This window comes from Ambystoma mexicanum, chromosome 7q (genome assembly GCF_040938575.1).
Source record: "Ambystoma mexicanum isolate Mex_15411 chromosome 7q, UKY_AmexF1_1, whole genome shotgun sequence".
NCBI lineage: Eukaryota > Metazoa > Chordata > Amphibia > Caudata > Ambystomatidae > Ambystoma > Ambystoma mexicanum.
In genome coordinates this window covers 750,085,993-750,102,478 of record NC_090941.1, presented here as the reverse complement: position 1 = coordinate 750,102,478, position 16,486 = coordinate 750,085,993, and the positions used below count along the sequence as shown (strand labels likewise).

General features: G+C 47.5%; 1 protein-coding gene across 3 annotated transcripts in view; it reads left to right on the top strand.

Annotated features, from left to right (window-relative positions):
- Positions 1-16,486, top strand: part of ATM (ATM serine/threonine kinase) — a 3,046,976-nt gene that overhangs the window by 163,640 nt on the left and 2,866,850 nt on the right. For all 3 annotated transcript variants that reach the window (XM_069640412.1, XM_069640413.1, XM_069640415.1), the window contains one exon: positions 10,238-10,383. In XM_069640412.1, the coding sequence (XP_069496513.1) occupies positions 10,238-10,383 (146 nt within the window). The remainder of the gene's footprint in view (positions 1-10,237; positions 10,384-16,486) is intronic.

Here is a 16,486-nt window from a genome sequence, read left to right as displayed (position 1 = left end):
GGGTCTCGAAAAGCCTCTAGCTTAAAGTGCCAGGGTGGCCTATTGCTCCCCCCTTGGCGCAAATGAGCCTCAGTAAGATGGGGAATGGTCCGAAAGAGCAAGTGGATAAATGACACTCCGTGGCATTGGATAAAAAGGACTCTGACACACACCATAGATCTATCCGCGAATGCACATTGTGCACTGAAGAGTAAGAAGTATACCCCCTCTGCTCCTTATGCAAGATCCTCCAAACGTCAATCAAACCCTAAGACCTGGCACCCCTGCATGATTTTACAAGCTGCATTCGTCATGACCCTAGCACGTGAAGTGGATCTGTCCAGCTACCCATCAAGTATGGTGTTAAAGTCCCCACCCCAAAGTATCACAACTGTCGGGAACGCCTCCAAGTGTTGCAACAACTCTTCACGGAAGACTGTCGTCTATATTAGGCCGATAACTATTCAAGATTACCACCTCCTTCCTACATAAATATCCATGCACCAGCACATACCTCCCAGAGGCTTCCGGTATCGATATAATGCAAGTGAAATGTAGCACTTTATTTATCAGCGTCAAGACACCCCTGGCTCTGGTGGACTATGAGGTGTCATGTCTATGCGCTCCCCAGTTTGGCGCTATCCTCTGCATCAGCTGCTATGAAGCATGGGTCCTGGAGTAGGGAAATATTGACCTCCCAGTTTGCGCCATCCTTCCTGGCATTAGAGTAATAGCACAGCCCTCTTACATTCCAACTCCAGCGTTTTATCAGAGCAGAACTATCACGTGACCCCATCATGTCATAGCCAAAAAGAAATACTGTGCACCACATGCTGACATTTGCCAAAGTGGTTTGCCAAGCTGGTTTTAACTGTTCCCCCAGACCTCCAACCCCCACCCTCCCTGCCCCACCAACCACCAGTACCAACATCCTACTCCCAACCCCACCCCAGCCTCAACAACAATTGCATCTGCAAGGGGACAAGCTTTTTTCCGACCAAGCAGCTATCATAAACATAGAATTGTTGCGTACACGTGTTATCCACAGTTAACATTTACTAAGAAACCTAAACTAAACACATATTTAACAGCATAGTGACACATTCATGTATTGAGGAATCAAGACTCAGCAGTCGGTTCCGGCAGTGGGATTTTGGCCTCTATGAACTTCACTTCCTCCTGCGGAACTGTACAAAAATATTGTCCCATTGAACTTGAAGTGGAGTCTAGCCGGATATAGCGTGGCGTATTGCGCTCTTGCAGCAGCTTCTTCACCCCCATGAATTGTCCCCTCTCTGCTGCACTGCTACAGAGAAGTCAGGGGGGGGGGACAAATAATTTGCGAGTCCAGTCACAATTCCTGGCTCTCGTAGGACAGTAGCAATAACAAATCCTTGTCCCTGTAGGCCGACAAGGATTTGTCGGCCGAGGAAAGTCTCTGGGCTTTATAGCAAGCGCTCTATGCGCACCCTCAACTGCCAACATAGGGGACAATGGCGGATTACCCAACAACTGTCTTAGCAGCGTCTCTACTGCCTGCTCCATGTTGCCTTTTAAAGCCTCCTGCGGGACTCCCACAATGCGGACATTGTTCCTTCGCAAACGAGATTCCAGGTCATCGCACTTGGACTTCACATACTTCGTTTCTTTCACTAGTGTTTCGACTGTTTGTAGGTCATTCACCATGTTCTCTGTGGTGCCAATCCTCTCTTCAGCCTTGTTAATGCGCAAGCCGACTTTGGCTAGCTGTGCTCGAATCGTGGTCACATTTACTGTAATATTATACAAGAACAACTTTGGCAACTGGAATCAGTCAATTCAAAGGTCAATAGAGTTGGCATATACCATTCCCCCGACCAGCCCCCGATTGGGAATCCTAATCTAATAACAGTGTGAGTCAACTTTTAAAATCTAAAAAATCTAAATAATATTGTTTCTGATGCTTGTTAATCTGCTTAGAATCACATGCTGTGCATAGGTCCGACATCCAGTGGTCACTGCGGAGTATTGCATTTTGTTTTTCGTAGTCGAAAAGGGACGTCGACAAGGTGTGTCTGAAATACTATCCCTATAGTGACGTGTGTTGTACCCACAATCCCTCACGCGTCGAGGTCGCCTTTACGCGGAGCTCCTCGAGAGACATTGCAGATTCCATCTCCTCGACCTTTGGTCGTTTTTTCCTGTTTAAAGATTTAATGTATCGATCCCTCCCTCGACGCAGTTGTGAAGCTATCTCCGCCGAGCAAGATCATCGACGGAGGGGACGAGCGGAGGAGATCCTTCGGCGTTGCCGAACACGTGGCCTGGCCTCGCAGGCCTAATACAGTAGGGAGAGTGGGGTCGTGGGACATCTCTGATTCTTTTTCTGAGAATGCCTTTCCTTTTCCCCTTCCTTTCCCTTGGGGTAGTTATCATGGTTTATTGCCTCGGCTATGGAGAGGACACCCTTTAGGTTTTGCCCACTTTGTAAGGGCAAGTTTACTTGGAAGGACAAGCATTCACGGTGTAACCGCTGCTTGCCCCTCGATCACAAAGAGGACGGTTGCTCTGCTTGTCGGCTTCTAAAGCCAAAGACTCTAAAAGACCGTAGGGTCAAGAGGTGGGCGGCCTACGCGATGTCGAAGGCCGGGTCTTCACCCGCCGCTGCTACCACCGACAGTGACGAGGAACGTGATAACACGACCTCCGCTACGGAAGTCGTACACTCCTCTAAAGAGCGCTCGCGCTCTTTGTCGTCTGTCCCCGGCCCCGACTGGCTCGGCTCACGCCCTGCTTATGGGGATGAACACCCCGGCGACACTGACGTACACGATACAACACATAAACACACAACCCATAGCTCTTTTTCGTCGAAGACGAAGAAAGCATCAGCGCCCAAGGAGACGCAGGTTATACCGGCGGCATCCTCGGACCGTTCGGGTTCGAAGCCTCTCTCTCAACCGCAGCCGCGACCAGCGACTGGGCTTTCGGCAAATAAGGGCGCCGCCCCCAAACCATCGGCCGACGCGCACCAGCAGAGAGCGCACACCGCCGTACAACGCTCGACACCCGTAACGATGAAACCACAGCCCTCCGCTGACAAACGAGTCACAGAGAGCTTGGCGAGGATCGTTGTAGCCGACGCCCAGAAGCGTACGCCGAAAGACACGTCGAGCACTACGCAAAGGTCGAAAGACACGCCGAAAAAGCCTGAAGAAAGACAGGGACTACCCCCTTCAGTTGGGGGGACCACCAGCACACCGGAAGGCTTTTCGGAAGGCGACGGGACACTTTCCTCGACGTTGTGGGAGAGGTCGAGCTGTTTTCAGCAAGATGAAACTCATTTTCCCCCGCTAGACCGCTCAGGGGTACCCCATGAAACCATGGAAAGGCTCCATCTCTGCATGGAGAGAATGGAGAGGTTTATGAACACCCAGAACCCTCCCACTCCCAAGAGAACAAGAGAAGGGCCTCAGGAGGACCCCAGGGCCAAATACCCGAGGCAGGACACAGCCCTAGACTTCCATAATGTGTATGACCTCACTGGTGAGGAACAATACTTGGAAGAGGAGGATGATTTTCTGGACAATGAAGAGGGACATAACCAAGAGGAAGGTCTGGAAGACAGCCCAGACATGGTAGGAGAAGGCTTCGGAGAAAATCCAGAAGAAGGACCTTCTCATCCCTGGCAATCCCCATCAGTATATTCAGACACTGATGTCCTGAACCTAAATCCTCCTGACAATTCACCTGTTAGAAACACGTCTCCCATTGACGATCAGCCCACATTCAATGCCCTGTTGCGCAGAGCAGCAGCACATTTCGAACTGGACACTGGGGAGATCTCTCCGGAAATAGACTTTGTGGAAAGAGTAATTAAGGAGAAACCCCCAGTCAGCCAGACCATTCCCCTCCTCGCTTCAGTGAAGAGAAGAATCATCCCTTCGCTATCCACACCCGCACTAATCAGAGGAGTTAATCCAAGGATTGAAAAACTTTTCACTCCTTCACCCTCAGACCCGCTGTACATCAGGGGACATTCCATTCCGGATTCCCTTGTAGTAACTAATACAAGGAAGAGGGCACGGGTGCCGCTGTCCACCAGTGAGGCACCACCTGACAAGGAGGGCAAGAGGTTATATGCCCTTGCTAAAAGAGTCACATCCTTGGCTGCCTTTTCGGCAAGAATTGCGAACAACAATTCTTTGCTAGCCAGCTACGCGGACGCGCAGTGGGCCAAACTGCGCAAGGACGCCGAATAAGTGCCGGAACCACTACGTACACGCCTGCTATCAACTATTGGCGAAGGAACCCAGGTCAACCAGAGTATTGTAAAGAACTCTCTGGATGCTGCTGAGACAGCGGGACGTTCTCTGGTTCAGGGAATACTCCTAAAACGCCATGTATGGCTGCGCAACTCAGGGTTCAAACCGGAGACACAGGCGTCTTTAATAAATAAACCTGTTGAAGACTCAAACCTCTTCGGGAAAGCGGTGGATGAGGCTCTGGAAATGGCTAAAAAAGAGTTCGATACTATCAAAACTCTTGACCAGATCTCTAAGCCCACTACCAGACGCGGCTATGGCAACAAACGCTTTTTTCGTGGCCAACGCCAACAGCAGAATCAGCAGCAACAGTACCCTGCCACCAGTTACCAGACCAATAGTGGGCAGTACAGCCAAAGAGGCCAGCGCAGGGGCAAAGGGAGAGGTCGGGGGTCCACCCCCAGAGGCTCCCAAGCCCCCAACAACACCAAGTGACGCAAAGATTCGCGTCCCCTCCCATGCAACACCGGTCGGGGGCCGGATAACATCCTTTCTTCCAGCATGGGAGGGAATAACGTCAGACCACTGGGTACTTTCCACCGTAGCCCACGGATACTGCATCGAATTCAACAGTTCCCCAACATACAGACCCCCGAGGGGACGACGCATGACACCGGAACACCTTGCCATCCTTCTCCAAAAAGTACAACACTGCTGGAAAAAGGAGCCATAGTGGTCGTGCCTCTATCTCAGGTAACGGAAGGTATTTATTCAGTGTACTTCCTTGTACCCAAAAAAGATCTAACCATGCGCCCTGTATTAGATCTGCGCCCAGCGAACAAGTTTATCAAACCCCAGAAGTTTCGTATGGTGACCTTACAGGAAGTGATCCCACTGCTATTACAGGGAGATTACATGACAACATTGGACATGAAAGATGCATACTTTCATATTTTAATGTTGCCAGCGCACAGAAGATACCTCAGGTTCATGATAGAGGGCAAACACTACCAGTTCAGAGTGCTACCCTTCGGCATAGCATCAGCACCAAGGGTATTCACGAAGGTACTGGCAGTGGCAGCGGCCCACCTGCGCAGGTTGTCCATCCCAGTTTACCCTTACCTCGACGACTGACTCATAACAGGGGATTCTTACGAAACGTGCTTCTCCAATACCCAAAAGACTGTAGACCTTTTGTTCCAGGTGGGCTTCTCCATCAACGAAAAGAAGTCCAGCCTAGACCCCAGCCAAATCAAACAATTCCTAGGGGCTCTAATTCAAACAAAGGACGGCCTCGTCTTCCCCTCCAACGAGAGGGTCCAAAACATGCTGTTTCAGATCCCTCAATATGTGACCGGTCGAGAGGTGACGGTACTCAAAGCAATGCGCTTGCTAGGCATCATGGCGTCGTGTATTTATTTGGTACCTCACGCGCGCCTGCGCATGCGCCCTATGCAAGAGTGGCTCAACAGCCAGTGGTGCCAGGCCAGCGGATTATGGGACAATCCAGTGGTGGTCTTGCAGGCCTTGGTTCTCTCGCTACGATGGTGGACAAAGGAAAACCTGGAAAAAGGGAAACCCTTTGCCACACCCGCGGCGGAAGCCACTCTAACCACAGACGCATCCCTAACAGGATGGGGGGCTCACCTATCCCATCAGACTGCTCACGGAGTGTGGACTCCGAACGTAGCATCCAAACACATAAATCTACTAGAGCTACTAGCTGTGTTCAAGGCGCTAAAAGCCTTCCAGGAACACCTACAAGGCAAAACTGTGTTGGTCCTTACAGACAGCACCACAGCCATGTACTACATCAACAAGCAGGGGGGCACCCACTCTCCAGGACTGTCCAAACTGGCCCAAAATATATGGAAGTGGGCTCTCAAACAAAACATGTTCCTACTGTCAGAACATGTACCAGGGGAACTCAATCTGCTGGCAGACAAACTCAGCAGAGATTTCCCCCTGCGCGAAGAGTACGAATGGCGACTGCACAAAGACATCGTCTTCGACGTCTTCACACAATGGGGATTCCCAGAAATAGACCTATTTGCAACCCTGGAGAACTCACAATGCCTAAGTTACGCCTCCAGGTACCCCCAGAACCAATCCAAGGGGAACGGTCTGTCGATGCAATGGTCAGGGAAATTTGTTTACGCTTTTCCCCCCGACTCCCCTTCTCAACAAGGTGGTGCACAAGATGCACCAGGAACAAGTAACCATGATACTGGTGGCCCCAATGTGGGCCCGACAGCCATGGTTCGCTCACTTGATGGAGATGTCTCTATCTCCCCCAGTGAAACTCCCCTGCCCGTACAACATGCTGTCACAAGACAAGGGCAGGACTCTGCATCCATGCCCCCAGAACATGAATTTAGCAGCTTGGCTCCTGAGATCATAGAATTCGGACATCTACTGCTTCCGCAGAGATGTATGGACATTCTCAGGGAAGCCAGAAAACCTAACACTCGCCACTGCTACTCTAGCAAGTGGAAGAGATTTGTCATCTGGTGCAGAGGGAAAGGCATCAACCCAATTGACTGCTCTCCCACACATATTGTTCTATACCTGACCCACTTATTGGATTCAGGTCTAGTGTTCAATTCCATTAAAGTCCACCTAGCGGCACTTTCTGCATACACCACTTCCCAACTCAAGGTGTCGTGGTGGAAGAACCCTGTTATAAAGGCCTTCATGGAGGGAATAAAGAGAATACACCCCCCGATAGCTGACCCAGCTCCCGGATGGGACCTTAACGTGGTACTTCCCAGAGTCATGGGCTCACCTTTCGAACCCATGCACAAAGCATCTCTTAAAGACCTCACTCTTAAAACTGCTTTTTTAATAGCTATCACCTCCATCAGGAGGGTAAGTGAACTACAGGCTCTTTCTGTTCTAGACCCCTTCGTTACAGTTCACAAAGATAGGGTGGTTCTACGCACGCACCCAAGGTTTGCTCCGAAGTTCATATCGAAATTCCACGTAAACCAGTCTATAGAACTGCCAACGTTCTTTCAAAATCCTTCCAACTTGGGAGAAAAAACTCTGCACACACTAGATGTGCGCAGAGCGGTCATGTTCTACATGGAAAGAACCAGACCACTGAGGAAGACTAATCAGTTCTTTGTCTCGGTGGCAGCAGGAAGAGAAGGGGATGCAGTTTCAAAGTCCACTATTTCTAGATGGATTGTTCAATGCATCACTCTCTGCTATACTCTTGCTAAGAGAGAACTGCCCTTTAAGCCTAGAGCACACTCTACTCGAGGCACGGGGGCGTCCATAGCATTCATTGCAAATGTTCCCCTTGAGTCCATCTGCAAAGCGGCTACCTGGAGTTCTGTGCACACCTTTACAAAACACTGTTGTCTAGATGCACACTCGAGATCTGACTCCCAGGTGGGTCAAGCAGTATTAAGACATCTTTTCTCTACTGTTCCTTCTCATAACCCACCGCCAATTCCGGGTACTGCTCGCTAGTCTATGCACAGCATGTGATTCTAAGCAGATTAACAAGCATCAGAAGACAATGCATTACTTACCGTAAAAGCATTTCTGATGATTGTATCTGCTTAGATTCACATGCGCCCACCCTTCCTCCCCGCTCGGATCGAAGGAACATAGACTTCCTTTTATATCTCTCTTTTCTGTACTCACTCACGTCTAGAAGGCTCCCTCAGGGCAGAAAAATACAAACAGAGGGACCTCGACGCGTGAGGGATTGTGGGTACAACACACGTCACTATAGGGATAGTATTTCAGACACGCCTTGTCGACGTCCCTTTTCGACTACGAAAAACAAAATGCAATACTCCGCAGTGACCACTGGATGTCGGACCTATGCACAGCATGTGAATCTAAGCAGATACAATCATCAGAAATGCTTTTACGGTAAGTAATGCATTGTCATTTTTCTTGTTACAAATTGAAGGACCAGAAACATACAAAAAAATAATAATTTCACACTTCATGAAAGTAATCTGATCTTAGATAGTTCTACGTGTTTTGGGGAAACCCTCCTTCCATTTACTGTAATGTCATCAAGTTTCTTGTTACCCGCAGCAAAGCCTCTTTGCATGGTATCGAGCATCTGTTGCAGATCTATTGGGGCCTGCACAGCCGATAATACTGGTGAGGTCTCTGCCTGCAGCAGGCTAACCCTGGGTTGCTTAGGGGTGGATTTCGCAAATGCATCCATACTACCAGTCCTTTTCCCCCACCTCCAGCACTCTGTCATGGTGCAGTGTTGCAGGTCCAGGCACTGTGTGTCGGATAGCTTAGCACCCCAACCAAGTGCCAAGCACTCTATTCTGGTAGTGCGTGGCACCTCTAACACTGTTCTTGCTATTTAGAGCTCAACGACTTACTGGGAAAACCTTCCAACAAAGAGCCCACTCTGAGCCACAGTGCCAAGGAGTGAAGAATTGGGTCTACCAAAGCCCCCCAGGCAGTGCCTGCAATTATGCCCACTCCCCAGCTTACACATCCAATCATGCGTTCCTGCGCACCCCCTCCCCCCCCAGCGGCTCTTTTCCTTGCAGAGGGTACAAACGGGAATCGGCTCAATGAAGCGCACTACCTATGCAGTCACACGCCGCAAGTCAGGATGTTTAAGATATTGTGGTGGGACTCCCAGCCTCCCACCAACTCTCTGAAGCTCAATCACTGCTATGTAGCAGCACGGCAGGCCGGTGACAGCGCCCGCTCTCCAGAAGGATCCTCCGCTTCGGCAGTCCCCTCCACACTGGGGATGATCAGCCACCTCACATATGGGCCACAGGGGTATGGGTAAACGGCATCCTCGCTGCCGTTCAGGATCCACTGCAGCCGTTGCTGCCTGCAGTGCAGCTTGCCCGATCTCTGTTTGGCGGCCGAAGTCACGGAATGCACAGATCTCCATCCCACGGCCCACTCGGGAGCCCGAAAATTAGATCGATGTGCACCGCACACCGTGCTTAACAGCAAGCCACAATCTGTTTCAAAGTCGCACACTCCAAACAGACGATCCATGTCTGGATCCGCAGCTTGGCTCGGAGCCTCACAGCCAGGCGGCCATTACTCGGCTGCCCCACAGCAACACTAACCATGGCAAGCTTTGGAAAGTACTGTGTGTCCTGATCACCACAACAAAACAGGCTCTGCAAATATTGGTCAATGGGTTTAATAATTATATGGGCCAGAAAGACTTGAACATAAATGTGGGGAAATCAAAGTTCATGTATGTGGGGAATGGCAAATCCTGGGGAAACGCAATATCCAGAGAGAAGGGAGTCATTCTCCTGGACCAAGAACATTGAGGCAACCTTCTTGTTTAGTTATAAGTGTAAGAGACAGAATTAGAGATTTGGACACAGGACGTGGACTATTTAGTTTACAAGGACATTCTGACAGACCCCTTTAGTATTTTAGTTGAGGCAGGGAAACTCTTCATAAAGATAGGGAAAGTTAGGTTTTCTCTTTAAGTTCTGTGCTAATAAGTCTAGAGCAATCACCATGCCACCTATGTGTCAGTCTCCACCTTCTGTACCCTTAAAAATGTAATTGAGATGGTTCACTCCGGGACTACCTGACTCTGTGCCTGACAAGCAGCGAGCTGTCTGGTGACGCTTCACTCCATGGTGTTGTCTTCTCTTTGTCAGGCAACCTGATGACATTGTTTCTGTATCCCCTCTGCTTGCTACTTTCAGTCCGCTTGATTGATTTGCTCAATTTCATGGCAGTCAAGTTTATCACCTCCCAGGTGGGCCAATAACATTAAACGCTTGAAATATGGGGTACAACGTGTTATTGTAACAAAAAATCATTACTGCTGAGATGAAACTACAAATCTTGTAATTTGTTTTCATTGTGTGTGTAATACATGTCTTGTGTAGAATGTTTTGTGGCACAATAAGATATGATTTTGGATTGGCCATTTTTAAATGAAAAGAGCCTAAATTACATACATTTTTATAGTTCCATTTTTTTAATCTGAAATATTGGATTTGGAACTTTAACATTTTGTTTTCTTCCATCAGGTACCTGCAAAAATACATACGCAAGGAAACTGAGAATCTTAAATCTGCAAAACCAAATGTGTCTGTTGCAACACAAACCTCTCGACAGAAAAAGATGCAGGAGATCAGTAGCCTGGTCAAGTATTTCATCCGATGTGCCAATAAAAGTTTGTTTTTTTTCATATTTGATTTAGCACGTCTAACCCCTGTTCTTTATTGTGAAGTAGCAAAAGTCTGTTTCTTTTTATGTTGTTGTAGCTGCAGTCTGGATGATGGAGGGTGTGGGGGGTTAACTTTTTCTGACTTCTGCAACTTAATCAACGCCATTACACTTGTGCTTTCATTGGACAGCCTGCCTCGACTGCTTCTAGAGTCTATAGGTGGCAGTGCTGTGTCAAGTGGCTGTGTAACAAGAGTATCCATTATTTGGAGGCAGAGTATTGACAATTTACAGAGCCATAGATAGAATAATAGATTTGAAACTTGGGCTCCTGAGTAGATGGTGATGAAGGAAGCAGACTTGTTTCAGCTAAAGGAGGATTTTAAACATACTTGGGGCTAGGGCTTCCCCATTGTGCAGGTTCCTGGGGCCAGGTGGGGAGGGGCTCCAATATACACTTACAAACCTGCTGTTTTTGTGTCCTAAAGGAGGCCATCCAAATGGGTCACTGCTTATAGACTAGTCAAGGTAGGGCGCCAGTTGGGATTTTATCAGTGCTGTGAGTTTAGATCTGACATACTTATTGGCCCGATGAAAGATGTAGGACAATTGTAATAAGAGGGGGTTTGGCCATCAGCAGAACCCCCCCCAAGCCCCATTACCCTCCATGTCCTCCCATATATGGTGTTTTGAAGTTCTAATTAATGTCAGGCTGGTGAGGCCCACATAATGGCACATTTCAGTTTGAAATTGTTAGGAGAATGAGTGCCTGCAATTCCTAAAGCACCCTTATGTATTCATTCTGGTTGGGTGAGGATTCAACAGCCCTTCGTAATGCCTCAAACGTTTATGGTGGGGACTGGTGTGATATAGCTTCACTGCCCCATGCCTTGTTCAGTAAATTAACAGTTCTGCGTTAGTCGTCTTTCTCTGGGACATGGGGATGTTTGTAGAGGATAAAGGTCCAGTGGCTTGCCAGACTATCAGGCACCACACAGGTTCCCTAAATATTGAGTTTGTCTTGTTTAGATGAACTACGCTCCAGCATTCCTTTGAAGTACTCGTATAGCGCTTCAGAGGCATTGCTTGTGATGGCTGTACTATCGTGTGAAGGAGTTGTGGTTTTGCCTCCCACTGTTCTTTATGGACTTTCCATCTGGGCAGTGAGAGCTTGATGATTGTTCAGGTCTCTACAAAATTAATTGCAGTAAAATGATTTTCTAATATGTATATGTTTGTGTCTGCTGGACTGGCATGAGAATATGCCTCGTTTCTACTCGGCTGGAATTAATTTACGTTTTCTATATTGTATGTACTCTCTTTGAGTCCTCATCATTTTTTTTCTCGATTTCTGCGATGCCCTGACTTGTTTTCCCCAGTGAGCTTCATCCACATCTCACTGGGGAAGCGACTCCCATATGTGGCCACTTGGGGACCCTTATGGCCCCCCTAAGGTGGGTAACTGTGTATAACTAGGGGGTGTGGTAACCGCCGGTTTAGAATTGGAATATACCTTTAGTGTTGTATGTTATATTGTTCTAACAGAACTAATTCGGTGTTCTTAGCGAATCACCAATAACCCAAAAGGAAGAATTGTTAGAATTCAAATGTAATGAATTAATTAGCCCAGTTTGGAATGAATCAGTCTTATTCATAATCTCAATAGTATCAAAAATACATGAATTGAATGTACATGTTGTTTAGCACAATGGTAGTAGGACAATCAAGGTGATACATGCCATTTGGCCAACATGGGTAATAGGACGGACAAAAGCAGGATGCATATGTCTGAAAATGTGCATCAAAGCTGAGCATTGGTCTCAAATTTGTGCAATATGAATAATGTGTATATAAACAGAAAGGACATTACGTTACAATCAGATGAACAAACCAATAAGTTCAAAAAAGAAAGGAGAAAGGCTGTTGAGGTGCATTAGTGAAACTCAAACAGTATTTTTTCAAAAACAACAAAGGAAAAGAACAATCAACATAACAATACAGTAATGAACCATTTTCAACAATTAGTAGTTCTGAGGGGGGGCGAGGACGTTCAAAGTTTGAGACGATCAGAGGAATCACTGTCCTAAGGATGATAAATTGCTACTAAAAAGTGTTTCACACCAAGTAGTTTGGTAATGACCAATCCTAAGGAGGGGGATAATGCCAAGGAACACCTATTTTCAGAAGGAGTCGGACGAAGTACGGACATGTTGAAGTTTTCTTTTATTCAAATGATAGGAATAACGCCTATCAGCCCTACCAATATGAGGGAAGTTCCCTGCATAACAAAACTAAAAGTAAGTGTGCTCGTCAAAGTCCAAAGAAATAGTCCTCAGTCCAAATCCTAATATCTAACTGACCCTACCACTTAGGAAAACTTATCAAAAAGGACGCCGGAGCAATAGACTCAGTCTTTGGCTTTTGCTTGGCCCACCACTTAGATCCCTTTCTAAGAAGGTTTTTTGTCAGGTTCTGGATCCCTTTACACAAAGTTCATCAATTTCTCACTGTACAGTCAGGTTTAGTATTCCACGTTTTTAAGTCTTTACATAAACCTCATAGGGTTTCCTTTTGTCAGGAAAGGCAAGATTTTCTAACACAATTTCACTATTTACCACTTGGTGCTTGGCAGTGTCCTTTTCTCATTTTGTCCTTTTCTCATTTGTAATCACTGGAACACAACAGGTTCTCCTTCTGCCCAGTTATTTTCACTGTTTCGTGTTTCCAGGACTCTCCAAAGTCCACTGGCCCTCTGACAGACTTGCTTAAGCAGGGCATCGGTAGGGTATCTGCCCATTCAGGTTTTCAAGGCTAATCGTTGTTACTTCTTCAGCCTTCAGTGTCAATGTCTCTCGGTTTTCCAGGGCTCTCCAAAGCCCTAGGGCCTCTGGTAGGCTTGCTTGATCTCAATTCAGGTTTATCTGGCTCCTGTAACGCTTGTGGCTTTCCCAGCATGGATTATCACTGTTTGCCCCTCTCAACTGTGTTGCCTCTTGGGGAGCGTTTGTCTCCCTTCTGCTGCTCAGCAACTAATGCACTTCTCGTGTGGAGCTCAGGGTCCGGTCTCTCTGATGTAGTCTGGTCTCTGCATCAGTTAACGGGGCCCAGGACCACCATGGCTTCTGTGTGGTCATGCCACCATGCGAGAAAGTCTCTTTACCGTCCCCGTCTCCTCCTTGACCCAGGGTTGTTTGCTGGTTAGGACGCCCACCTTTTGGAATCTTGTGAGAGCTTTGTTGGCTCTCCACGCTACTGCTGGCTCCTCAGTCTAGCGTGGCTCCGCCCCTCCAGGACGTCTTCCCGTCGGAGGCCCGCCTCTGCGTAGGATTCTCTCTCCTCCATTCAAGGTTCCTTGTCTCTTTATGTACGTCATGACAAACAAAAGGGGTGTGTTGTTCCATTTTTTTACTGTGGAGTTCAGGCGGGATCCAGCATTACCTGAAGCCAGAAAGAGTGAAGAAATGTCACTTTTTAGTGAATCCAAAACCGGGGTAAGTCTATCCGATTCCCATGTAGGCGGACAATATACTCTGGTTAGGCATTTCCTTACTGGAATGGGAGTCCTTGTCCCTGGGAGGCGAGTCACTCCCAGTGAGGTCCCACTTGCCCAGACCCCTAGGGAGGGTCTTGCTGAGTGGGTACACTTCCCTAGCCTTAAAGGGGGTGGCTCCCCTCTGGGGAGAAGGTACTAATGGTCCAGATTTGTCACAGTTCGTAATATGGCTCATTGCTCTGCTTCTGATATGCAAAAATAAACTTTAAAATAGCACTTGCTCGGCAGTGCACTTTAAAAACATATCTTGCAGAGTTTGTAGGGGTTTTTTTTGGCTCACATGAAGGTATTTCTTCAAGCATGCTCTCAAAATGGAGTTTCTAGTTTAGAGAATTCAGTCGCCAGACAACTGTATTTCGTTGATTGTGTATGATTTGGTAGAGAATGAGAATATCTATGAAGGGTCATTTTTGACCTGATCTCTGGCCAGAAGTTCACAAATGAACTGAGCAGATGTGCCTATCCGTACCTGAGAGGGGGTGGGGGATGGCAGGCTGTTTGGGATTCCTCTGAAATCTGCATCCCTGCGGTTGCCTGTTATGTCTTTGAAAGTTGATTTGTGGCCAACCAACACTGATTGGCTGGCTGGCAAAACTTTCAATGGTTTGAGTGGTGACTGCTGTCACTCTGCACCGCAGGGTCTTTTACAAAGTTGGGACTTTATCCCGAAGCACTAAGAGGGACGGCTTGCATGAGGGCAGTGACTCGGCCTCTGCACCAGCATCTTTTGGATTTGGAGAAAACGGAGGGTGACGCACTGCCTCCCTGAAACCATTATGCACTTTGAATTGTGTTCCTTCCCATTGATCGAGTGGGACCAGCTGAGTCTGTGGTTCTGAAGGCATTTCTGTGTACTTTCAACTTCCATGACTTTTCTGTGCTGCTTGACCTACAAATTGTAGCACTTCATCCTTTGTACGTCTGGGCATGGGTGTCGCTGGATCTTACTCAGTGAACACACTTTGTAGCAGACAATTGATACCCTCCTCCCAGCATGGAGACGCCAGTGGTGCGTCCTGCTGCCATTTGTTCCAACCTTAATCAGTAACTGACACTTGAGTAGGGTCACCATTGTACAATGTCCAATCTGAAGCTTCTGCATCAGAAATTTAGTTCAATTCCATCGCCCCACAACTTACCTGAAATATTTGTTCTGCTTATCTGGCTGCAGGTTCTTTAGTTGCTGTCTTTGCCCATCCAGTAAAGAGCCACAAAATCTCTGACCGCTCCTCCAAGTCCCCCTCTCTATAGTGAACCTTGGTTCACACCTGCGTTACGCAAACCGAAAGAGTGTATGCGCAAACAATATAATAGCTGGAAAATGAACCATTCTCCGGACCTGCTCCTTGCCTACCAAGAGGCAGCCAGATCGTCCAAAGCCACCATACTGGAGGCTAAGAAGAATTATTTTAATGATAGGATTACCGCAGCTAGGTCAGAGACTAGAGAGCTCTTTAAAATTCTTAAAGAGCAACATCTGATAACTGATCACGAGGCAGATTAAGTGGTGAAGGATAAAGCATGTCAGGCGATTCAGGATGCCATGGGTGCAAAACTCCAGGGTATTAAAGCCGCCAATATTAGTCGGAAAAAGGCTAATACATCCAGGAATAACAGCACGACTGAATGCTAGGAACCTAAATTTAGATGTCCCACAGTCCCTGAATTTTGATTTTCAGCAATTACGCTGGAGGAATTGACGGAGGTGGTGAAACATCTGAAAACAACTAGTTGCAGGAGTGATCCTTGTTCCGCCATCATCATTAAAACATGCTCCTCTATATTTTTAGAGGCTATTCCTCAGTTTGTGAATGCATCTTTTAGAGAGAGCACATTGCCTGATGTACTAAAACGTTTGTGGGTGATGCCTCTATTGAAAAAACCGGGCCTCCCTAAAGAGGACCCACTGAACTACAGGCCCATAACAAACTCATCCTTTCTGATGAAAATTCTGGATAGGGTTGCATACAAACATATAGAAAGTTATCACATCTTAAACTGCTGACAATCGGGTTTCAGAGCAGGGCATAGTACTGAAACAGCCCTCCTGGAACTCAAATCCAGGCTCCTAGCTAACATAGATAGGGGAGAGGCCACCATGCTTATGCTGCTGGACCTCTCAGCCGCATTTGACCTGGTCAACCACATGTTGTTGGTCACCAGGCTCGAACAAGTGGCGGCATTCGCCCCAGAAGCCCCGCGGTGGGTAGCTCCCTTTCTTAAGAATCGGGTTAGCTTGGTTTGTTCGGATATTGGCGAAGCAGACACGATTCCGAACAAATATGGAGTTCCACAGGGAGCATGTCTCTCGCCCTGCTTCTATAACATCTTTACTGTCCCCTTTTTTCCATGTTGGAGCAAGAAAACATTTGGTTTACCAATTTTGCAGATGATACGCAATGTATCATCCCTTTGACTGGAGACCATATATGAGACGAAGAGTGTATCAATAAGGCCTACACTTGTATTGAAAATTAGATGGTGCAGAACGGACTAGCATTAAACGGAGCCAAAACCGAGCTCATTATTGTGAGATCCCCTAGTCGGATTTCTAAGA